The sequence below is a fragment of the Rhinoderma darwinii genome, chromosome 2, assembly GCF_050947455.1.
Source record: "Rhinoderma darwinii isolate aRhiDar2 chromosome 2, aRhiDar2.hap1, whole genome shotgun sequence".
NCBI lineage: Eukaryota > Metazoa > Chordata > Amphibia > Anura > Rhinodermatidae > Rhinoderma > Rhinoderma darwinii.
Window position 1 is genome coordinate 467976378 of NC_134688.1, and position 25578 is coordinate 468001955.

At 44.8% G+C, this 25578-nt stretch overlaps 1 protein-coding gene across 3 annotated transcripts in view; it reads right to left on the reverse strand.

The window, feature by feature from the left end:
- Positions 1-742: 742 nt before the first annotated feature.
- C2CD2 (C2 calcium dependent domain containing 2) overlaps positions 743-25578 on the reverse strand; it is a 56247-nt gene continuing 31411 nt past the window's right edge. For 2 of the 3 annotated variants that reach the window (XM_075854633.1, XM_075854635.1), the window contains 7 exons: positions 15806-15870; positions 14532-14647; positions 14037-14217; positions 12694-12807; positions 12473-12600; positions 9405-9717; positions 743-5149 (listed from right to left, as the gene is read on the reverse strand). In XM_075854633.1, the coding sequence (XP_075710748.1) occupies positions 4929-5149; positions 9405-9717; positions 12473-12600; positions 12694-12807; positions 14037-14217; positions 14532-14647; positions 15806-15870 (1138 nt within the window). In that variant the 3' untranslated portion in view covers positions 743-4928. The remainder of the gene's footprint in view (positions 5150-9404; positions 9718-12472; positions 12601-12693; positions 12808-14036; positions 14218-14531; positions 14648-15805; positions 15871-25578) is intronic. The other variant, XM_075854634.1, reaches the window with a different exon arrangement.

Consider the following 25578-nt stretch of genomic DNA (forward strand, 5'->3'; position numbering starts at 1 on the left):
ATAAAACAAAATTAGTAATAAAATAAAGAAATAAATAATAAAAACTTGTGAAGAAAAATTGTCAAAAAAAATCAAAAAAAAAAAAAAAACATAATAAAAAGGTAAAAAAAAAAAAGAGTTTGAACCTCAGGGAAAGAATAACAAAAAATTCTATATCGTGTATAGTCAAAATATAGTGAAATAGACTGGGAAAAAATAAAAAAATAATTATATTCTACGAGCAGACGGTAAGCAGTGAAGATTCTTTTTTTTTAATACAGAACAAATACAATTTATAATCTTAATAATAGAATAAAAGATAAAGTTATGAACAGATGTAGAAGAATAAAAAATAAAATCCAATGTTCGAATGTAAACTTGAGGGAAAAACAAAAATATGGGATTATTCCTGTTATATTTATACGGCATTAAATAGTATATAAAGTACATTATCATTTTGCATAATCATTTCATATGGCTGTTAATGCTGCCGCGGCAATAACGTTTATACAGCAGGACAGTTAACCCCTTCTTTGTCCGCCTGAGAAGTCCATAGAGTGCCAGCAGCTGAGGGGTTAATCAGTGTTTTATTCTTCTTGATACCCGCTTTTTATGAATACAGATCACCCACTTCACTCGTCATTCATTCACGCTTCAATCACTACACAAACCATCCGCCGCTTCAATACCGCGGGAATGTCGCCGTTTACACATTGTAGGCAGAATTTTGGGTTCCTGTCACTTTAAAAAAAAAAAAAATATATTTTTTTTTTATAAAAATGTCCTTTAATCCGACATCTGATCATCCAGCGCAGACCCGTAAAATAAATCTCCCAAGAAAGATCAATTTACAGGAATGACTTTTAATTATTGATGTATTTTTCTATCATCATCTGCTAATCCGGAATATTTGATAATCCAGCATCTACCAAATCCATTTCATGCCGGATTAAAGGAAGTGTTTTCTTTGTACACTAAATATATGATGATTTATACATATGACCATAGACCTTATGACCAATAACGCCAAAGCGATGGTTTCCACTATGTACGGGCTGGTTTTCTTAAAGGGGAATTGACATACTTATATTCCCGGAATTGCCATGGTGCTCTGTAGCGCTGACAATCACGTTTGCTACTGCTCAAGAGATTTCCGACAAATGGCGCTCAATGGTTCACACAACCCTAGCAATGTGATCTCAGAAGATCATTTTAGATGGAGTTCCCCTTTAAATCTAAAATGTCATGTGACAGGAATCAGCCATTTGAACTGACCACAATGTGTACGCACATGCTGCATAGATAGCAAGTTCCAAAAGACCAAGGGCACATTCACACGTTTTTCTTGTGGATTTTTCACATTTTTTTCATGCTGCCTTAAATAATGGGGAAAAAAAAAAATAATGTTTTTCCTAAAACTGTTCCTTTAAGAAAATATGCAGTAGCGATCCGGCATCCTTCTCCACCACTACCAGCACGTATGAATGTACCCCTAAAGTGAAGCTTCCCCAATGACCAACAGGCTTGAAATGTAAAATCTGTAAAAAAAAATATATCTTCCGTTACCTGGAAACCATCAACATGGCCATTTCTAGCAAGGAAACAGTAGTAACAGTCAACAGTCCCTGAAAAGTTAAAAATTAATAAAAAAAAAAAAAAAAACATCTCCTTTTGTTATTTGGAAACTGTCAGCAAGTCCTATCTGCAGTATAAAAACAGCTTGCTGACAGTTTTATTTCTTGTAGCAATGGTTTGTAGGAACTGTGAGTTAAAAAAGAGAAATAAATAAATCCACACTATAAAATTCTAGGTAACCACAGTAAAAAATAAACTGGAAAAAACGCTCCTGGCGCTACCTGGAAACTGTCAGCAAGCTGATTTCATGTAGTAACAGGAGATTTTTTTTGAAAAAATAAAAATAAGATAATGAATATATATTATAATGTAGCTGGATTTTACATTTCCTGACTTTATGGTCCATGTCAGTCAAAGGTGGAGCTCCCCTTTAATTGGCCGGGCGCAGAAATTCCTAAAAAAAAAAAAAGCAACAGGCCATCCCACAAACTGTGACAACATCACAAATACAGCTGGTTATAAAATGGTACTTCTAAAAGGCTTTTTACACAGATCCTACTGTGCCCGTTATCTACAAGTGGAGGCGGCCATTTTGTGGGGAGAAAGTGCTTATGGGCCTCAGTGATGTCACCAGTTCCTAGTAAACCAATAGCGTTTTATCATGGAAATGGCTCAGTCCACGGAGTCCGGGATGAACCGCACACAAAACGATGGTGGTTTGTATGGAGTGTACGTTAAAGATGGCGTCATGATGGCCAGGTCGCCATCCAGCCGTCATTTTAAAGTGCAGGCAGGATAAGTGAACGGCTATGGGCAGTGTTTTGGTGTAAACGATAATCAGAAGGTGGGGAGCGCAGGTTTAGCGGGGTGCAGAGGCACAGCTTCCAACAATGGAGTCCTCATTGCTGAGGTTTTTTAAGCCCCGCCCAGAAAATCTCTCCCGATTTGGTACATTTGCATAAGCCATGCCCCCTTTTGAGGACCATTTTATGGGGCAGTCCCACAACAACGGGATGGTTGGGAGGTATGCAAAGGTTACAGTCACACACCGGTCCTTATACCTGCCCGGTGGTCCCCGTGCCACTTAAAAGAACAGTAGTGGTAGTTGGGGGGGGAGGGGTGGGTGATCTGGAATTGATTTATCATCAGGGTTCAGGAGCTTCTGGATTTATTGGTCAGTACTTAAGGAATGATGACAAATGGGAAGGCGATGACGGCGGCCATATTGGTAGTCTCCCAGCTTTCCTAAAATAGATTAGATCACCCGTTTCATTTTAAAATAAACTCTGGAAGCTGCGATCTGATTGGTTGCTATGGACAACACTGACACTTTCTTGAGACATTGAGCCCTACACATAAAAATTGTTGCACATAGCAACCAATCAGATCACTAATCCCATCATCTTCAAATTTGCTGCACTCTGATAGGTTGCTATGGGCAACACCCACACTTTCTCTGGTGTGAACCAGGCCCTATTGTTCTGCGAGGGCGTTGATGAAAAGTGATAACCCTCCATTTTTTATTTTATGGCGTTCACCGTGCGGTGAAAACGACATGTTAACTTTATCCTGCGGGTGAATACGATTTGCAAAGTTTTTTTTTTTATATTTTACTACTTTTTACAATGAAAAAAACTACTCGTTAAAAAAATAATTGTTTTGTGTCGCCATATTCTGAGAGCCATAACTTTTTTCATTTAGGTCATCAGTTTTCAGAAAGTGGACAACCCCTTTAATAGAAATACTAAAATGGCAGACCTGGGGCCTTCATTAGGCCCCTGGCTGTTATGACAACCCATCAGCATCCCAAGATTGTGTCGCGGGGTGACAGAGGGGGCCCTTCTCTCGGTCTTATGGCTTAGATGCCGTGGTCAGGATTGACCCCGGATCTAACTAGTTAAACTGCCAGGATCGGAGTTATCGCCAATCCTACCCATAAGATCGGGATGCCGGCTGTAATATACAACAGACACCCGCTCGGTATGGAGCGTTCTCAGCCCATGGTCTTCCCCCTAAAGGGGGAACCTTAAAATGTAAACCCACATAACATGTATATTATATATATTATTATTCTCTATATACAGATCCAAACCGCTTTCACAATTTTGCTGGTTTCCTGAGAGCAGTGCATTGTGGGATCTCAGATGACAGTTTCACATTTGATAGGACACAACAGTTGTGTGCACGAGTCCTTAGAGCGAAGCGGTTAGGTCACATGTCTGACAGCGGGGTGGGGCTAAAGTCTTGTCTGTTTCCAAGGGCAACCAGCAGAATTTTGAAAGCAGCGATTATATACCAATGGAGGAAAGCACCCATGACTCAGCACCCCCACCACTCAGCTTACCAGGTTAGGTGAAACCCCTGCTATATGTACACATAATATCTATAGATTATAATATTTTCCAAATTTTATACATTATTACAGAGGCGCCACTTGAAGCTCCTGGGTCACAATGCAAAATCTGTAACATGGCCCCCTACTTATCATGGGCCATTTATAAAACTGGTGTCTTCTTATGTATCAGAGGAGCCGCTGGCCCCCCTAAAGGGCCAGGGCCCGGATGCGACTGCTACCTCAGGCCCTCCTATAGCTACGCCCCAGCTTTCCTATATAAAAGGAGCATTCCCATCTCAGGCATTTATGGCATATACATAGGATATGCCATAAATGCCTGATCGGTGCGGGTCCCACTTCTAGGGCCCGCACCTATCTGGAGAACAGGGAACATGGCGTGCTGCCCTTCCCATGGAAGGAGCCATTATGTACATCATTAGTGTTCAGGGTGGCCGTTGCTTTTTGATATATGTCTACATGGTACGGGGCTGATATCCGAGGAATCCCCGGCCCACATTTAGAGGTAACCATACGCAAGTGACCCATAAATACAATTAACAGGCAGCTCCATGAGGCCTAGTGTTGACAAACCTTACATTTCGATTCTACGGCGGAAGCCATTTTGTTTACAATGACACATATTCCCTAGGAACCAGTAACATCACTGAGGTATGAGGTACACTGCCGTCAATGACCAGCTAAGCTGAGAAGGTGGGAATACGCGGTAATCTCGCACTCCTATTGGTGCAGTTCACAAAATGGCTGCCTCACCACAGGCTATATTCTCATGAGTATTGCTTTAGCTCATAAAATGGCTGCCTCCATTGTGCAGTGGAGACCGGCAACCTTAAAAGACTTCTAAAATCTCACAGTGTTGAGCTAAAAGACAAAAAAAAAAAAAGGCGGGATTTTAGGATTTCACAAGTTCATGAGGGACATCAGATACGCCTTCACGTTGCCCTGACGACGTATTTTCCATACAGGGCTCTCCTCATGGACACGTATGTGGTGTTTTGCTCAGCCATCTTGCCCGGCCGGTTTATTCATTTTCCGATTGGGATTTATTTTTGTGTTTGTTTTTGGGGAGAAGCTTCTTGTTCTTGCCGAGGAGTCGGGACAGCGTGGCCCCCTTCTTGCGATGCTCCGTCGTCCCTTGTCCTTCTAGGTAGACCAGGTCGTTGTGGGACTGACTCATGCTGGGGTCTTTCTGCTGGTGCCGCCGGCGGAAAAATAGCTTTGCTCCTTTGTGTAAAAGTCCACCTGCGAGAAAACGGAGGTCAGTTATATGGCATGGATCAGATTTATAGGATAATGGCGGCTCCACACGTATCGGAATATTAAAGGGGATGTCATATTACGGATTCCACCATCAATCAGCGTCGTCACACACCCAACCGAATAACAAGCATGCCCTGAATTTTGCGCAGATTTTTTCTGCTATGTGTGGATGGGGTTTTGAAAACCGTACTGTAAATTGTTGCGAATTTTCAATGCCGAATCCGCACGTGTTAATTTACCGATTACAACAATTTTCTACTTATTTCTATATCTTATGCATTATTGAAGTATGTAAAGACATCCTAAGGGGGTCCCTCTACCTGGAAACCTTCTTCTGAGGTCACGTATATAAAAAAAATTATTTCTGCCGCCACTAGGGGGAGCTCATAGCATATGGATTTAAAGGGGTATTCCTGTCTCGCTTATAAAAAAAAATAAAAATCTTCAATCATCCTCTGAACTGCACCAAATAAACATGTTCCATCCCAAAAATTTGTATATCTACCTTTTTACAGGGCATCTCCGCCTCCACTGCGCCGCCGCTCGCACCCACTCCTTGTCCAATTTATGGGCAGGACTTAAACCTGCAGCTACAATATAAGTAACATAGTCCTGCTACCTTGTTGGAGCGCATACCCGATGCGTCCACATTCCGGAGAACAGCCGAATAGGACGGCTTATATTTGATCTATAAAATGGGACTATCCCTTTAATGGAGCTCAATGGGAGCAGCATAAATCCTTATGCAATGAGCTCCATCTAGTGGTGGCTGCAGGCAAAAATTATTTTATCATGTAACTATAACAAAAACAGACTTGTGACCCCTAAAAAGAATTGTGGACCTATTTATATTAAATAAAATTAAATAATAGGTATACTCCCCTAGCCCACCTCATTAACCCTTTCACCATCCGAAACTATCAGGAATATTGGGTGTTAACCAAGGTTACCAATCGCCTATAAAATTCGTGGACAGTGCATATCATTTCGGGGGAGGGAGAGATTTTCCTTCTTTACTACAGGCACAATAGTGCTTGAAAACTTTTCTTTAAAAAAAAGTCCATTGTTTGCTCCTTTTTTAACCCCTTGGCGACATCCGCCGTACATTTATGCAGTTAGTGCCAAGATCCGGGAACAGGAGACTGCAAGTATATGACCTAAAATTCAGGGACACGTAGTGTGAAATACAGGGCTGCCTTCCACGCTACAAATCCCTGTATTCACCGGTCATGCTGCCCAAACTACAATCCTGCAGGGCTCAGACTTCAACAAAGGAGCCAGTCAGCAAATGATGATCTTCAGACAAGGAGCAATTGACATTTTACGCTCCATGCAAGTTCTTCTAGCGCTGTAAAAACAAGCGCGGCAATGATTATTTTGATTTGATCTTAGATAATCCTGATGATGTCACCACATCAGGAGCAATGACATCACTAATCCCAGCCCAGGGGACCAAGGGTAGTTGTAGTTCACCTTGGTAAAACAGTGACAAAAAGAAACACAAAAAGAAGAGATGGAAATGTGTTGACTTACTGTGTGAGCAATTAATTGGAGTTGGTGAAAAGTTCCTCTTAAGGTGACAGAAGAGATGGAAAGAAAGACGATGAGAAAGAGACAAACAGGAAAATGGCGAATGAGAGGTGATTGGACAGACAACATGGAGCTTTCATTTCGTGATCTGAATCCCAGCACCATGAGTTGTTTGCGGTTTTTTTTATTTTTGTCAGTTTTTGTTGCTAAAATTCTTTATGTATCAAAATGAATTTGTCCCAGATTATTTTTTTTTTTTAAAAATGTAAAATTATAAAAAACAAAAAATTTGCATGCAGTTTTCAATCTTATTTTTTGCCCCAACACTTTCCACAGCAGCCTGTAGTTGAAAAAGAAAAAGAGAAGAGCCATTGCAAGCCATATAATCAACCTCAAGAATCAAATCTGCCAAAATTTTGGTTGTCACCCCTTGTTAGTGTTTTGACACCCCCTAACCTCAGACTTAGGGCTGATCATGCCAAGGTATTTGGTTTCTCCTGATCTGCACCCGATTGGGGTGTTGTGGCCGGGGTGGAGGAAACCGGAAGAACCCCAGGTCTCCAAGACCGTGGCACGGCAATACCCCAAGTAGGAACGATCTTGGGGTGGAAGATCTACCCTAACCTGGTCAAGAACAGGATTTAAACTTTTTGCCTGGATTGACATTTTTTATTCATTGTATAAACAAAAAATAGATTTAGAATTTTTTCTTTTATAGCTAAATGTGTATAATGATGCGGATACCCTAAGGCCTAGGTTGTCACATTGTGGTATGTGGACCTCAGGGGGTACATGACATGTCTCTGTGGGTACTCACACGGTACTCATGATGCACCAGGATCCTAGCCTTGGAGGTACTTTGATGTCATTTATTTGAGTAGGAGGTACTTGGCTTAGAACCATTGAGAAACTGTCCTAAGGCATCTGGTGAATGGTGGATGGGTCATATGTCCAGTTTACATCAGTCACATAACCTTAGTGTTGCAGCTCGACTCTAATTACTTCAATGGAGTTGAGCTGCAATACCAGGCACAACCCATGGACAGGTGTGGCGCTGTTTTTGGAAGAAATTAGCCATGTTTTTCTAATCCTGAACCACCCATTTAAGCGTTTGTAGATCTAGTGTCCTCTGCAGATGCAAAAAGATACACATACGTGTTACTATTATAAATCAGTCAACTAACCCACTAGGACGTTTATGGAACACGAGAAGACCCCATGGTACTTGGAGGAAATCCTGGGTGAAAAACTCCATGAATTGTGCCCTGGTAGGACTCAAAGCCGCGGCTTGCAGGTCAACAGTACTAACCATTGAGCCAGAATACTAGTTAGAAGGTTTTCTTTAGCATTGAGGTAGGTTCCAGACATGGGTTGGGTTTGGAGTCCATGTGGTAGAACCCGCGGCCATATTCAAGCAACATTTTTTGGTATCAATGAATATTTTTGGAGATCACGGTCATGGGATAATATTATTGTATGGCAATCAGTACACCCTTAGCGCGTGCTCCACCTCTAGTATCAGTAGGACTCAAGGGTTACATGAACCTCACTAGATTTTCTTTGACCAGGGTCTACATATCATAGAGGCAGCTCTTGTCTGACATGGGTTCATGGATCAAGTAGATCCCAGATCAAACTGGTCCCCTCCTTCTACCCCTTAGCCAGTATAATCAGGGGAAAGAGGAATCGGACATGTTGGATATCAACATGACAGATCTTCTGCTGCCGTAGGAGAGAAGCCCCTTGTCCCCCTTTCCCCATTGAAAACACGTGCATGAATATAGGGGACACTGGAGGAATAGCTGTCGGCCGACTGTTATCTAAATGTGTATGGCTAACTTCAGTATTAGAAGGACATCACCGGAGGATCACGCCACCCTTATCTACTGCAATGGATGGCACTTGAAGGTGCCTACAAGCTCTAGATGTGCAATGTTAAGGTGGGAATCAAAGTTGACATGGAGACCCCATTTTATTTCATTGGAAATGGTGATAAGCACACATGAAAGAGACCTTACACCAAGGACTTATGAGTTTTGATAAATACCGTCATCCTCAACCACTAACACTACGCTCCTCCACCCAACATCCTTGACAATTTGGTAAGTATGAATCGGAGTTATCTAATTGAAGCAATAAGGTCAACCGGACCAGCTCTTTTTAGATTAAGGAGACTCTGCCCTATTGGGCCTTCAAAGTTCTGAAGGTTGGTCAAGAATCAGCTATTGAGTAAGTAGCTCCCTTCTACAAAATCTGTAACTAGGCCCTCAATTATCACATGCCATTCATAATGATGGTCTCTAAATATGGGGCAGAGACCTTTTGGGCCACCACTGGCTCCAGGTCCCAAGTTTGCCCACAAACGCTGCCCACTGTATAGTTATACCCCTGACCCAAAGTACCCAGTGGTCAACGTATCCCCATTCTTTGCTCATCAGACTGTTACAGATCCTCACAAGCTCAGATTGGAGAGGACATTTTATAGATGACCTAATTTATAGAAGATCTGTCCTGGTGGCATTCAAGACTTGAGTCCCATTCTTCTGAGGACTCCCAGATTAGCACTTATCAGCTCTTTTAACAAATGGTAATGAGTTGCAAATTTATGCCGGTGAGAAGCATCAGATTATCACCCCATGGTTAATTAGATTCACATTGTCCTATGTAATTACGACTTATCACAGTAGGAACAGCATTGAGCACAGACCTTTCGATTTTCTGACGCTCCCCGTCTCCGAGATGCTCAAGTTACTGACAGACACTAATTCAGAGTCTAGGTCCTCCATTCCATTTCCATTCCACTCCCCTGGCTGACTGCCCAGCTCCCAGGCATCATGAAGCTCATCTTCTGAGCTCATAGCTGGCATGGTGGTTGTTGACGCCAGTGGTAGACCTTTTTCATTGGCAGCATTTGCAGTAACGTCATCAAAGGTGAAGGATGAGTCATTATCAGTCGTGCTGTCCATGGAGGCAGCGTAATTCAACATGAGTGTGGCTTCATCATCCTGAGTAAGCACCGTCTATGGAGACACAAGAGCCCCGTATTATACACCGATCACCCATTACAATAAAACCTCCTGCCTAATATTGTGTAGATCGCCCTCGTACCACCAAAACAGCTCTAAACCATCAAGGCTTGGACTTCACAAGACCTCTGAAGGTTCATGTGGTCTCTGGCACCAAGACAGCAGCTTTAAAGGAACAGTGTCACGAAAAAAAAATTTTTAACATCAGTTTGATTTTAGTCCTTTAATAAAAACTTTTATATTTATTTGTGTGTTTGTGTTTTACTTTTTTTTATTTTTACACTTTTTCTTCCCTATGGGGCTGCCATTTTTTACTCCATTTCTGTATGTGTCGATTAACGACACATACAGACATGGAATACGGCAGCTCCAGTCCCATAGTGAATGCGAACGGGGCCCGTTCCATCCACTATGGTGTACGCCGTCTGTGTGGGAACGGCGCATGCGCCGCTCCCACACAGACCAAGTTGAACTGCGCGCCGTCCGGCGCCATTTTCCTGTAGACCGGAAGTCGCGGCCGGACAGTAAGATTACTACTTCCGGTTGCGGCTTCCGGACTTGTGCACTTGGAGCAGCGGCAGCAGACGGAGCGGATGGACCGGAGGGAGCGGCGGCGACTGGAGCAGGTAAGAGATTTCTGTGTATGTAAGTGTTTTACTGTGTGTTTACTACTGTATGTAAACCTACTACACTGTGTGTTAGCTCAAAAAATGGCGACACACAGTGTAGGAGGTTTGACCGTTCAATCCCCTCGTTTCTCCCGGCACTAGCCAGGATAAAGGAGGGGGATTCTGTGAGCTCACTAGAGCGAGTGAGTTTTCTCAAATTTTGCAACATAAAGCAATGAGGTTGCTTTACCACATGCCAATGCTGCAATTTTGGGAATTGCTCCATCTAGTGACCAGCACTGGGAAATGTTATAAATTAGAATCTAATTTATAATATTTCCTGACTCGTGAAAAAATTAAAAAAATTAGAACAGTGTTTAATCACTTATACACTAACTGTTTAACTAAAAAAATTAATTTTCTAGCGACACATTCCCTTTAAGTCCCTTTAAATTGTGAGGTTGTGGGTTGGGGCCTCCACTCCATGGCTCAGACTTTCCATCACATCCCACAGATCCTCGATCAGATTGAGATCTGGGGAATTTGGAGACAAGTCAACACCTTGAAGTCTTTTTCATGTCCCTCAAACCATTCCTGAACAAGGTTTGGATTGTGGCAGAGCGCATTATACTACTGAAAGACGGCCCTGCCAATCAGAAATACCGTTACCATGAATGTTTAGGTAGGTGACACGTGTTACATGGACATTAAATACCAGCACCCAAGGATTCCCAGCAGAACATTGTCCAGAGCAGAACTCTGCCTCCTCCGGCTTGTCTTCTTCCCATAGTGCATCCTTATATTATCTCTTCACCAGGTAAGCGACGCACACGAACCCGGCCGTCCACATGATGTAAAACATCAGACCAGGCCACCGTCTTCCATCGTCCAGTTCTAAGGCTCACTTGTCGATTAGGGCCTGTTCACATCTCCGTTCGCTTTCCGTTCCGGGGTTCCCGTCTGAGGTTTCCGTCGGGTGAACCCCGCAACGGAAAGTGAAACCACAGCTTCCTTTTCAGTCACCATTGATATCAATGGTGACGAAAACATCGCTAATGGTTTCCGTTCGTCACCATTCCGGCAGGTTTCCGTTTCAACAGCGGAATGAATAGCGCAGTCGAGCAACTGTGGTACAGTAGATCTTCTGTGGGATCGGACCAGACTCCCCACATGTATCAATGAGCCTTGCTCACACATGACCCTGTTGCCGGTCACTGGTCGTCCTTCCTTAGACCACTTTTGGTAAGTACTAACCACTACATACCGGGAACACCCCACAAGACCGGACGTTTTGGAGAAGCTCTGACCCAAAAATTGGCCTTTGTCAAACTTCCTTATGCATGCCCGATCCTTACTCCAAGAACCGACTGTTCTCTTACTGCCGAATATACCCCACTCCTTGTCAGACGCCATTGTCACCAGATCATCAATGTTATTCACTTCACCTGTCAGTGGTATTAATGTTATGGCAGATCGGTGTATTCTTCTACTGAACTCAACACGGTTGCGATACACCTGCTGAACGAGGCCTTACTCCGCTGCAGCAAATACATACTCATAGAATAATACTATTCTTTACCTATGTACAATATATATTTATTTCTCTTCTTGCAGCTTTTCTTAGTGTATTCCGCATACTTCACATCGCTTAGAAACCTCTTCGCTTCATTTTTGGGTGACCGCCGTTTGAGTAAATTTCGCTAAACGTTACTGAAGTTTTTACAAAAATTCAGGCTATTAAGCTATATAACAGACTGCCTCACCATGAAACACAGACTTGTTTCTATACCACTAGGGGGAGCAGTTAAGAGGCCAGGCCCCTTTTTACCAAGACCCAGACAGCAGTTGTGCGGTCTGCCTCTATGGTAGGGACACCTCATTGTCTGTCTATGGGTATGTGTCTGGGAGTGGGTTTTTTATGCATTTTGCGCTACCGGTGCCTCCTCTACTGAAAGTTTTTATAAATGTTAAATATTATATAAAAATATTAAAATTATTATTTTAATAATAATAAAACCGTCTGGCAAAACTTTCTGTTGGGTCAGGCCTGGGGGCTGTTTGGTATCCAATAATGGCCGAAATGGACTATAGTTATACAGGACGGAGAACTTGTATCTCAACAGGGACCAGCAGGCACTCACCTTTGAGATTCCTGATATAATGATGGTGCTCTTCTTCCGAGGAGACTTTAAGGACTGTTTAGAGGACTCCCTCAGCTGTCTTATAGCAACTTCTGCAACCGGGTCAGAGCCGCTCAACATCAAGAGTTCTGGTTCCAAGACAAATAATATTATCGTTAGAAATGGTTTGGAGAGTATTAAAAAGTCCACAAAAAGGGACTAAAGAGGTTGGAACGTGTTACCTGTGTCTGACGAGGATAGCGCCTTGCTGACCACACCAGTTTGGGAAGGAATGGCTTGTATTGAGAAGTCCCTTTCAATCACTTTTATTTTAGGAGGAGTCCCTGCTGGTGAATCTGTGAGGGTAATGGGGACGCCACAATGTAAAAACATGGATACTCTCCGGAGATATGTCCCCTATACGGAATTTGTTACTGGAGATAATCTATTAGGTCCCTTTCTTACTACAGTATCATGGACGTAGCCAAGTGGTCCTGTTCTAGTGGTCTAGGGGGACGGCCATCATGTTCCTCACCCTCCTGCAACCCGCCTTCCCATTCTGATTAAGCCAAACTTATACAATGAGCTCCAGGGTATACTTGGGTGGCAGTCTAGGTAAACACCCGAAGCACAAAAGGGTCTCCATAAGCTTCAGTGAGGGGTGGCTCCTGGTCCCCGGCTCTTGTAGGACCTTCTGGCTCGGAGGGACAGAGAAAAGTTTGGGGGCCCTTCTTTTTTCGGATCCTTGTGCACAGTTTTCTGTGGCGCTAGGGTGATCGAGAGCACGCACTTGAGCTTTCAATAAAAAGAAAAAATGTTGTCCCTCTCAGTTAGCACCTTCTGGCACCTAATAGATGCCCCAAGTTAAAGGGGTCCATAATCACGACACATTCCCTTTAAAAGGGGTTCTCGGCTTTGGACTTTCCTGGATGTCCCGCTGCTGGAACTCCCAACAATCAGCTGTGTTCTGTGGGGGAATTCAGCAGCAGGTGTTCAATTACCCTACAGCGCCACCACACGGGAGATGCAGTATTACACAGTTCTCATTGAAATCAATGGGCTGTCCATGTAATGTATGGATATGCTGGGTCCTCCAGAGAGTGAGAGAGATAGAGACGCTCTTTGGAGTCACTCTCTGCTCTGGATATTTGAGGGACCCCCCCCTCTACAAACTCTGAATGCCCTAATATGTTATTGGACAATAGGGTTTCTAAACTGGACAACGCATTTAAGCTCCAATAAATCATCAATTGAAAAATGGTGAGTATACTTTATAGTCTGAAATATTGATCTGTGTTTAGTACTGAGTAAGGCTTTGCAATCTCTACAAAAATGAATGTATGAACTAATCAATGACATAGGTTACTGCTCTGTAACCCCCATACTTTACACTGCAGCTCAGCTTGTTCAGATTGGCTGCTATGTATAAGTCAGTACATGTAGAGTTTATTTACACAGCAAGAACATAATGACTAAGATATTTCAGGAGAAAATACAGATACTAATTTTCTGACATTTTGTTGCCCCCACCCTCATGGAGCATGCCCCTACCCTGACTCTGGTCTGATCATTGAAAATAACCTACCCAATGTCTTATCACTGTAGCTGGCAGCCGGACTCTTTCCTTCTATCCGTGGTTTTGAAGTAACAGACGTAACGGTGGTGACCACGGTACCACAAGGCATGACCGTCCGGTCCTTCTCTACTTTCTTTGCAGGGACCGGGACTGACCAGGATTTCACTTCAGTCGGTTCCACAAACAAGAACTGAAATGAATAATAACGATCATATTTCACCATCACAGCTTGTAAATGTCACCAGACAATACTATGTCATTGGAAACAAGTCCCTCTTTCAGGGTTTGGGCCCTTTAAATCACCACTGGGACCCAACCCTAAATTTAAAGGGATAGTCCACTTTGGATGAAACCTTTATACATATGCTCTTTATGCCCGTATACCTCTTTTACCACTATAATAAAAGGATCTCACACTGTGGAGAACTACTGGTCACCAGAAAAGGACCCCTATAGTTTGTGTACGGAGGCAACATCAAAAGGGCTGAATTACTAAACACCTACCTGAGCGCTGATCGACCCCGACAAGGGGCTGTTGGTATCGAGTGGATAGTTCTGCCTTCCTGAGGGGTTCTTCCTGAATAGATCCAGGGGCACAGTAGCGCAGGCCAGTGGGGGACCTTCAGTAAAAATCAAAAAATTTCATTATCACAAATTTTTCAAAAATAATAAAGAATTGTCACCATATATTGTACAATAAATCACATATAAATGAGGACACGTCACCCATTGTATGACACCATTGCCATCACACAATATAACGGGTGGACTGGACCTGGCCTGTAAGGGTCACGGGTCCCTTACCCCTTATCATAAATACACTTCACTTGGGTTAACACATTGCACTGGGAAATAATTTAACACTTTTTTTTTTTTTGCACTTTTCAGGGCCTGGGATACCCCTTTAAATTTTAAGGTCAACCGGAGCAAAATCCCCAAATAATAAACTTTTAAATATACTTACTGCAGTGTTTCCCTCCCATTGCCATGTCCCCCGTCCTACTGTGTGCATGGCCCATCATCATGTAGTCCCACACACAGGGGACCGAAAGAGACCTAGTGAGCTCCAGCTCAAGAAAAGGGGGAATTACTGTAGTCAATATATCCACAACGTTAATATTTTTGGATTTTGCGCCCAGAGACCTTTTTTTAAAGAGCCTATCCCTGGTTATTGGCCGCCAGGCACTGCCCATTTGCCCAAATGGTCAAACAAATTAGTTTAAATCTACTTTTCTATGATGTCCGATAATCCGGAATATTTCATAATCAACCAATAATTGTGCCAGATGATCAAATATTCTGGATTAGGTAAATATATTTTACTGCTATCCAATTGTCCAAGAACTTAAATGGGTTTTCCAGCCACTAAAAATTGATGGCCTATCCTCAGGATAGGCCATAAACAGCTAATGGTTCGGGGTCCGACTTTTGGGACCCCCGCCGACCAGCTGTTTTGAAGGTGGTGCAGAGCTCTTACGTGCGCTGCTTGCCCTTCATTTCTTCTTGCTCGCTGTGAGTCGTTGACACGCATGTAGCGGCTATTCACAGGTATTGAAGTGAATGGGAGAAAAGGCTGCAATACCCGTGAATGACCACTACAAACAAAGGGGAAGCAGCGCTCGTACGAGCACCCCCTTCAAAACAGCTGATCGGTGGGGGTCCCGAAAGTCAGACCCCGACCCATCAGCTATTTATAGCCTATCCCGAGGATAGGCCATGAATTTTTAGTGGCCGGAAACCCCTTTAATAGGAATCCTACTAAATACTATCGTACTTACTCCCAGCAGGTTTCCCAGATTCGGAAATCTGTAGCAGCAGCTCTCGGGATTTTGCATTCAGTTCACTGTAGGAAAAGGAGGGAAAAAGAAGAAGATATTTTATAATTCTACATCCGTATGATGGTAGCGACGGATCATTAAAAGGGTAACTAAACGTTCAAATAACTTCTGACATGTCAGAAGTTTAATTGTTAGTGATCCGAGCACTGAGACCGCCACCAATTGCTAAAACTAAGTGGCAGAAGGTCTCGTGTGAGCGCTCGGCCGCTTCGTGTCTGTACGGCTTTTTCCGGAAATAAACGTATCGGTGTACGGACTCAATAGAAAGTCTATGAGCCTGTATTCCGATACATCGGCTTTCCGGAAAAAGCCGAACAGGCACGAAGCGGTTGAGCGTTCACACGAGCACAGCTGCCGCTTCGTTTTCGCGATTGGTGGCGGTCTCAGTGCTCGGACCCCCACCAATCCAAACTTCTGACATGTCAGAAGTTATTTGAACGTTAAGGCGGGATTCACACGGCAGGGTTTCCCGGCCGGGTGCCGGCCGTTCATAAATCGGCCGGCACCCGGCTGCATTAAGAATAATAGACCCCTAATGGGGCTATTCACACGACCGATTTTTTGACGGGCCGGGAAAACCGGCCGTCAAAAAATGGGACATGCCCTATTTTAGAAGTCTATGGGGCCGGGTAATACACGGCCATCACCGGAATGTGTCCCGAGTGATGGCCGGGTCTACCGTCGCTCGCGCACTCTCTCCTCCTCCTCACAGCGCAGCGTGCATGTGAGGAGGAGGAGTTGATGCCATTCGGACGAATGGCTACGCTGGAGATACTGTGTGGCAGGGCCGGGGTGTACAGCAGGTGGAAGGAGCGCTGCGCTGGTTCCCTTCCCCTGCTTGTTACGGTTCCCGACCGCTGGCTGTATTTTTACGGCCAGCGGTCAGGGACGGGTCCTTAAAACCCGAGCCATAGACTTTACGGCTCGGGTTTTAACTTGCTGCCCGCGCGATCGGGCAGCTGAATGTCGTGTCTCCGGCTGTCAGTGACTGCCGGGGACCCTGAGGAGAGGATAGAAGCAGCTTTCGTTGCTTCTGTCTTCTCCAATGTATTTTTACACAGCGCTCAATGAACGCTGTGTATATGAATAGAGGAAGCGGCTGCGCCGCTGGCTGTCTCTATTCCTCCCGGCGATCATGTGACTGGTCACATGATCGCCGGGTGCCGTTACTTACAGACTGCTGCTGGGTCTTACTAGACCCAGCACAGCCCTATTAGTGACAATCGTCACTATGAGAGGGCTGATTTCCCTGCTGTGCAGCTCCAGTTACAGGGGAAAACATGGTGTAAAAGAGAGAAAAAAATATATATAAAGTTCCAAAAAGGTCTTTTTTGACCTTTGGGGGACAGACCATAGTAATAAAAAAATAATAAAGTGCAAAAAATTCATCCGATTAAAAAACGGTCAAGGAAAAAACGGCAACACGGCCCGGAACAGAATCGGAACGGATGCAAACCGGCCGGGAAAAACGGCCGATTTTCCCGGCCGACACTCGGACCTTGTCGTGTGAATGAGGCCTAAGTTACCCTTAGAGGCTCTGTCACCAGATTTTGCAACCCCTATCTGCTATTGCAGCAGATCGGCGCTGCAATCTAGATTACAGTAACGTTTTTATTATTAAAAAACGAGCATTTTTGGCCAAGTTATGACCATTTTTGTAGTTATGCAAATGAGGCTTGCAAAAGTCCAAGTGGGTGTGTTTAAAAGTAAAAGTCCAACTGGGCGTGTATTATGTGCGTACATCGGGGCGTTTTTAATACTTTTACTAGCTGGGCGTTCTGATGAGAAGTATCATCCACTTCTCTTCACAACGCCCAGCTTCTGCCTGATCACGCTGTGTCGTCACTCACAGGTCCTGCATCGTGTCAGACGAGCGAGGACACATCGGCACCAGAGGCTTCAGTTGATTCTGCAGCAGCATCGGCGTTTGCAGGTAAGTCCATGTAGCTACTTACCTGCAAACGCCGATGCTGCTGCAGAATCAACTGTAGCCTCTGGTGCCGATGTGTCTGACACGATGCAGGACCTGTGAGTGACGTCACAGATCTGCACTGTCACAAGCTGGGCGTTCTGAAGAGAAGTGGATGATACTTCTCGTCAGAACGCCCAGCTAGTGAAAGTAGTAAACACGCCCCGATGTACGCACATAATACACGCCCACTTGGACTTTTACTTTTAAACACACCCACTTGGACTTTTGCAAGCCTCATTTGCATAAATACAAAAATGGTCATAACTTGGCCAAAAATGCTCGTTTTTTTAAAATAAAAACGTTACTGTAATCTACATTGCAGCGCCTATCTGCTGCAATAGCAGATAGGGGTTGCAAAATCTGGTGACAGAGCCTCTTTAAGTCCTGTACTGATACCAACTAGTGGTGAATATTAGTATAGTAGGAACGTTCCTACAACAACCTGTGGACTGTGGGGTATTACACACTCAGGCTGTTTTAGGCAGCCTGTCGTCTGGACCACCATAAAGGGCAGTCTGAGGGGATGTGGCTGGATAGCCTGCAAGGAATAGGATTTCATGGCAGCTCTCCAGACTAATGGGACAACAAAAGGATGAGGCTGCCAAATATGGCATTTTGGAGAATACGGTTTTGCCGGCCGTGATATTAATGATATTGTTATATGGAATCTAATTTTGATATTGGACTGTTGCTATATGGACTCTTTATAGTTTTCATTGTTATATGGGAATTGATATCAGGTGATCTTATTATATGGGAAACAATACCGCTGCTACTATTACGTGTATGAACCTAGATGGTATTGTTATATGGACGTTGGTAGGGCTGGAGCGCTTATATGCACCCTGATATCAATGGTATTGTGACCTGGCGGATACTGTAAGGCTATGTTCACACGCTAAACTAAAAACGGCTGTAAAATACGGAGCTCTTTTCAAGGAAAAACCTCTGATTTTCAGCTGTTTTTTACGGTCATTTTTGGAGCTGTTTTTCTATTGACCCAATGAAAAACGTCTCCAAAAACGGCTCAAGAAGCGACGTGCACTTCTTTTTTACGTGTCATTTTTAAAAACGGCGGCGTAAAAAACGCCCCATGGGAACAAACTGACGTTTTTCCCATTGAAATCAATGGGCAGATGTTTGGAGGCGTTCAGTCTCTGCATTTTTAGCCGTTTTTCGGGGCGTTTACGGCCATGTGAACATACCCTAAGGCCTTGTTCACCTGGCGTGTATTAGACGCATTTTTGCCGCGTTTTCTGTGCCGAAAAATGTGGCAAAAACGCTTGCTTTAAGCTTCCCATTAACATCAATGGGAAAACGCATTGTAGTGCATACGGCACCTTTTTTTTTTTTTTTACGCTCGCGTGTTTAAAAAATACGTAGTGTAAGAAAAGAAGCGACAGGTCAATTCTTGGCGCGTAAAATGCGCCAAATTCCCATAGTCAATGGGAGTCCTAATTACGCGTCAAAAAAATGCGTCAAAAACGCGTGTACTTTAAGAAGCGCTCTGCAAAAACTCTAGTGTTTTTGGCGCGTTTACACTTCTGGTTTTTTTAGCGCTGTGTGGACAAGGCCTTATATGAACTAGGGTTAGAGTGTTGTTATTATTATATGGGCCCAAATATAGATGGTATTGTTTATGGGCACGGTATGGAACTATTATGTGGCTACTGATTGTGGCTAGCACATATTATGGCCTGTAGTATTATATAGGGTTTGGTGTGTAGTTTGCATCCTTTTCTAGTTCAGGATTTGTAGGATATTCGGTGTTATTCTCGTGTCCCTCGTGTCGTAGCCGTGTAACTCGCTGTACAAGACTTCCCTCCGGTGTGAATAGAAAGTGTCATGATGAGAGACTGGAAATCCCCAGGAACGCGCCGGCACTGGGAACACTTCAGCTATTGTTACCTACAAAGTCAAGAATCCCCTTCCCTCACCCGGGTCCTATAACCTAAAGCCGCAGCCATGGATGTCCTCACAGCAAGTCATGACCATTAGAGAGGTTTTCTCATCTCAACAAGACTTGGCGATCAGCCGGTCATACATTCCGCGACAAAATCCACTACAAGAAATCTGTAATATTTTGCCGGCCATCAAGGGGCCCCCGTATGACGTCCGTATCCTCTGCTGCTCCGTCCGCTGTCTATCTCATGACCTTCATCTTGTCTCTATTCCTCTTCTCACTTTATGACACTGCCCTAGTCACAAGCCGACCGGTCACGGCCCTCCACAAGATCTGCACACTCCTCTACTGAAATACTCTGTGCTGCAGGGAGGGGAGCCTGCTCCTTCCTCTAAGTAACTCTCAGTATGTGACCTCCCACATCATGACACTGCACCTGTCACATGTTGACCGGTCACTGCCCGCACAAGATCAGCACACTCCTCTGCTGAAATACTCTGTGCTGCTGGGGACTCTGCTCCTTCTCCTAAGTAACTCTCAGTCTGTGACCTCCTACTTGTCCCCATTCCCCTCCTCACATAGTGACACTGTCCTCACTAACATCTCATAAGAGGACAGGACGCTGCCCGCACAGGATCCGCACACTTCTCTACTGAAATACTCTGTGCTGCAGGGACCCTTCTTATTCCGCTATGTAATTCTCAGTCTGTGATCTCCTACATGTCTCCATTCTCTACTCACATCATGACATTGCTCCCATCACATGCAGCACCATCCTTACTAACATCATCTTATGAGAGGAAGGTTAACTGCCCCCCACAAGATCAGCACACTCCTCATCTGAAATACTCTGTGCTGCAGGGAGGGGACCCTGCTCATTCTACTATGTAAATCTCAGTCTCTGACCTCTTGTCCCCATTCCCCCCTCACATCATGGCATTGCCCCCGCACATGTAGACCTGTCCTTACTAACATCATCACATAAGAGGACAGGTAAACACACTTTCGTCCTGAAATACTCTGTACTGCGGAACCCATCTTCCCTTCACTATGTAACTCAGTCTGTGTCCTGCCACTTGTCTCCTTACATCATGACACATACACCCCTGTCCTCACTAACATCATCACAAGAGTGGACAGGTCATTGCCCCTCACAACCTCAGGACATTCCTTTGCTGAAATACTCTGTGCTGCTGCTTTAAATGATCTGAATGAACAATGAGTACATTCTGTATGAACAAGGGATGATCTTGAATACAATGAGGTGCTCAGACAGAAGGGAAGCGTCAGTCTCTGGAATGTCAGCAACGCTACATGGTCTATTTGTAGAAAGAGACATTCATTCTCTGCCAAGATGTTCTTCGCGCCTTGTTTTGCCTTTACTGACACTTATTTGGGTGTTGTATATAATCAACAGAGCACAGACGTATATTCTTACTATGGAAACACCTGTGAATGTCACACAGATAGTTTGCTACAATGTATCAGTGCAGGATAAAAGGTATCTAACTGGAGGATTGTCTAGAATGGAGGATTGTCGAGAATGGATACAATTGTAGCAATCCCTCAGCTGTAAAAAGTATTACGTCTGTTAGGTATTAGGTCTATAACGGTTTTCATTCTCTGGATGAAAACAAGAATGTTCCTATTCACAGACAGCAAGCAGAGATCTTGAAAATGGTGAGGCATTGAAACACAAAGGGGAATTTATTATTCGTTCTATGCCAGTTTTATGGCGTAGTAAAGTTGCAAATGCCTCAGGAGGCGCATTTTGCAGAAATAAATGCGACTGAGACATTTGCGCCACTCACGGCACCTTACTACAAAGCAGGCAAGGCTTCACGTTAGGGGGCGTTGCCAACGGCAACTCGACAGGTTTACTATAATTTACGCCAAAACATTTCTTAAATTAGGGAATAAATCTGCTCTTGGTCATAGCTGGAAAGTTTGACACATTGTTTAAAATCCTAAAAGGACTTGGATGCAATTTTTAGATTCCTGTAAGATCTCCACAGCTCCCAGACACAGGCCGATATCTGTAATATCATTCATATACATCTATGGGAGGTAAAGTAGTGGAGGGCAGGGATTTTCCTGCACTTCCTGTCAGTCCACCTTAAACAAGCACACTCTCTCCTGTCTGAGTGGTTGATAACAGGGAGCAATAGACTGTATTTAACAGGACAGCAATACCCTAAATGAAGATAAAAATGAGCTCACAATTGATAGGACCCACAAACTGCAACACTGTTCTATTCACACTGCTGTTTGTTCTTTTTACTGATGCATATAATCACCATAATCCCATAGAAATGAATTGGATATATCGACGATTTGACTTTTTTTTTTTTTTGGGCAAAAAATTTACAGAACCCTCCTGTGTCTTTCATGGGCCCTGATAAAGAAAATGGATCCATCATGATCCGTCACATTCAATTATTTTTTTTTAATCATTGAGGTCAGGGCCGCCATCAGGAATTTCAGGGCCCCCTACAGCTACATTTTCTGGGCCCCCCTACCGTGGCACCGCCTGTTAACGGTAGTCCGTCCAGTACTATATCATGGTACCCAGGGCCGCCAACAGGGGGGGTATTATGGGTACTGATGTGAGAGGCCCGGCCAAACCTAATTGAAAGGGGGGCCCGGCAAACTGCCGCGACTTGCCTTTGGTAGAAAAAAAACAGGCCCCTGCAATGGGGCCCGTTTTTTTCACCAAAAGAATGTCATGAGCTGCGGGCCCCCCTTTCAATTAGGTTTGGCCGGGCCTCTCACATCAGTACCCCTAATACCCCCTTGATGGCGGCCCTGGGTAGCATGGGGGCCGTCAAACACCGCCGCCCGTGCGACCGATCACGCGCACCCGCAAACTCCCGCGCATGCGCACCGGCGACCGCCTGGAACCGCGCACCGAATTTTGAGGCAGATTTTGACCTGCCCACACTATCTTGCCGCGTTTTTTGCCTGCGGCGATTGAGGACAGCAGACAGAAAACGCAGCGAAAAATGCATTTTCTGCCTCCCATTGATTTCAATGGGAGGTCAGAGGCAGAACCGCGGCAAGAAAGGACGTGCTGCTTTTTCTTTTTTCCGCGACTGGCTCCCATTGATTTCAGATTAAATCAATGGGGGGCGGTTTTGGAAGTTGTTTGGTGCTGATTCTGACGCAGTGTCCAAGTCAATATCAAGGCTCAAAAACTCTGTGAACTGGGCCTTATTGTTAGGGCTTATTCAGACGAACGTGTAATACATCCGTGCAACGTGCGTGATTTTCACGCGCCTCGCACGGACCTATGTTACTCTATGGGGCCGTGCAGACTGTCAGTGATTTTCACGCAGCGTGTGTCCGCTGCGTAAAACTCACGACATGTCCGATATTTGTGCATTGTTCGCGCATCACGCACCCATTGAAGTCAATGGGTGCGTGAAAATCACGCCCAGCGCTTCCGCAGCAGTATAAACTATGAATGAAAACAGAAAAGCACCACGTGCTACAAACATACAAACAGAGTGTCATAATGATGGCGGCTGCGCGAAAATCACGCAGCCACGCATCATACGCTGCTGCCACACGGAGCTGTTATGGACCTTTTGCAAGCGCAAAACGCCACGTTTTTGCGCGCGCAAAAAGCACACGCTTGTGTAAATCCGGCCTTAGGGTAGGAACACACTAGGCATGAACGCTGCGGATTTTATGCAACACATTTTATTGTGTAAAATCCGCAGCGTATCACAGTCGCAGCAGAGTGGGTGAGATTTCAACAAATCTCATCCACACGCTGCAAAAATAATGGACCTGCCGTGTGGCTTTTTGGCTTTTTAAGTCGCATGTCAATGTATTCTGTGGGATCGCTGCTCCTCTGTTGCGGAAATGCTGCGGTTCTGCCGCAAAAATCACACATGAGAAAAAAAAAAAAAAGGCACTTTTTTAAATTTATAAAAAAGTTTAGACTTGCCCCGGCCGTAGTCCTGGTGACGCGATCCTCTATTCTTAGCGTAGCCCCGCCTCCTGTCATGACGTTTCATCCCATGTGACCGCTGCAGCGGTCACATGGTCTACAGCGTCATCCCAGGAGGCGGGGCTACGTTCAGAAGAGAGAGATGCGTCACTTAAACTACGGCCGGGGCAAGTCTAAACTTTTTTTTCCCTGCAGGATTCCCGCAGCGGACACGCCTCCCGAAACCTGCGCCACTATTTGGTGCGGTTTTGCTGGCGGAATTCCCTGCGGCTCCCGGGATAAGCTGTGTAGTTTTACTCAGCATATCCGCCTAGTGTGTCCCTTATGATGTCGCTCCTGGAGCTGCTGCCGCTCTCTAAATAGGCAGTTGGTCCAGTAGAATTTGGAATTATTTTTTTTTGTGAACCAGCTTAAAAAAATACAAAACTTTTGTGTTAGGGCCTGTTCACATCACCGTTCGCCTCCGCTCCGGGGTTCCGTCTGAGGTTTCTGTCGGGTGAACCCCGCAACGGAAAGTGAAAGTGATAGCACAGCTTCCGTTTCCATCACCATTAGCGCAGTCGACTGCGCTATTGATTCCGTCCGAAAACCAGCCGGAATGGTGACGAACGGAAACCATTAGCGATGTTTCCGTCACCATTGAGATCAATGGTGACTGAAACGGAAGCTGTGCTGTCACTTTCACTTTCCGTTGCGGGGTTCACCCGACAGAAACCTCAGACGGAACCCCGGAGCGGTGGTTCGTCACCATTCCGGCTGGTTTTCGGACGGAATTAATAGCGCAGTCGACTGCGCTAATGGTGATGGAAACGGAAGCTGTGCTGTCACTTTCACTTTCCATTGCGGGGTTCACCCGACAGAAACCTCAGACGGAACCCCGGAATGGAAGTGAACGGTGATGTGAACAGGCCCTAACACAAAAGTTTTGTGTTTTTTTAAGCTGGTTCACAAAAAAAAATAATTCCAAATTCTACTGGACCAACTGCCTATTTAGAGAGCGGCATCAGCTCCAGGAGCGACATCATAAGGGACACACTAGGCGGATATGCTGAGTAAAACTACACAGCTTATCCGCCCCGGTAGCCGCAGGGAATTCCGCCAGCAAAACCGCACCAAATAGTGGCGCAGGTTTCGTGAAGCTTGTCCGCTGCGGGAATCCTGCAGGGAAAAAAAAGTTTCGACTTGCCAGGGCCGTAGTCCTGGTGACGCATCTCTCTCTTCTGAACGTAGCCCCGCCTCCTGGGATGACACTGTAGACCATGTGACCGCTGCATCAGTCACATGGGATGAAACGTCATGACAGGAGGCGGGGCTGCGCTAAGAATAGAGGATCGCGTCACCAGGACTACGGCCGGGGTAAGTCTAAACTTTATCAATTTAAAAAAGTACCTTTTTTTTTTTCTCATGTGTGATTTTTGCGGCAGAACCGCAGCATTTCCGCAACAGAGGAGCAGCGATCCCACAGAATACATTGACACGCTGCGGCTTAAAAAGCCAAAAGCCACACGGCAGGTCCATTATTTTTGCAGCGTGTGGATGAGATTTGTTCATATCTCATCCACTCGGCTGCGACTGTGATACGCTGCGGATTATCCACAATAAAATGTGTTGCATAAAATCTGCAGCGTTCATGCCTAGTGTGTTCCTACCCTAAGGCCGGATTTACACGAGCGTGTGCTTTTTGCACGCGCAAAAAACGTTTGCTTTTTTGCGCATGCAAAAGGTTCATAACCGCTCCGTGTGTCAGCAGCGTATGATGCGTGGCTGCGTGATTTTCGCGCAGCCGCCATCATTATGACACTCTGTTTGTATGTTTGTAGCTCGTGGTGCTTTTCTGTTTTCATTCATAGTTTATACGGCTGCGGAAGTGCTGGGCGTGATTT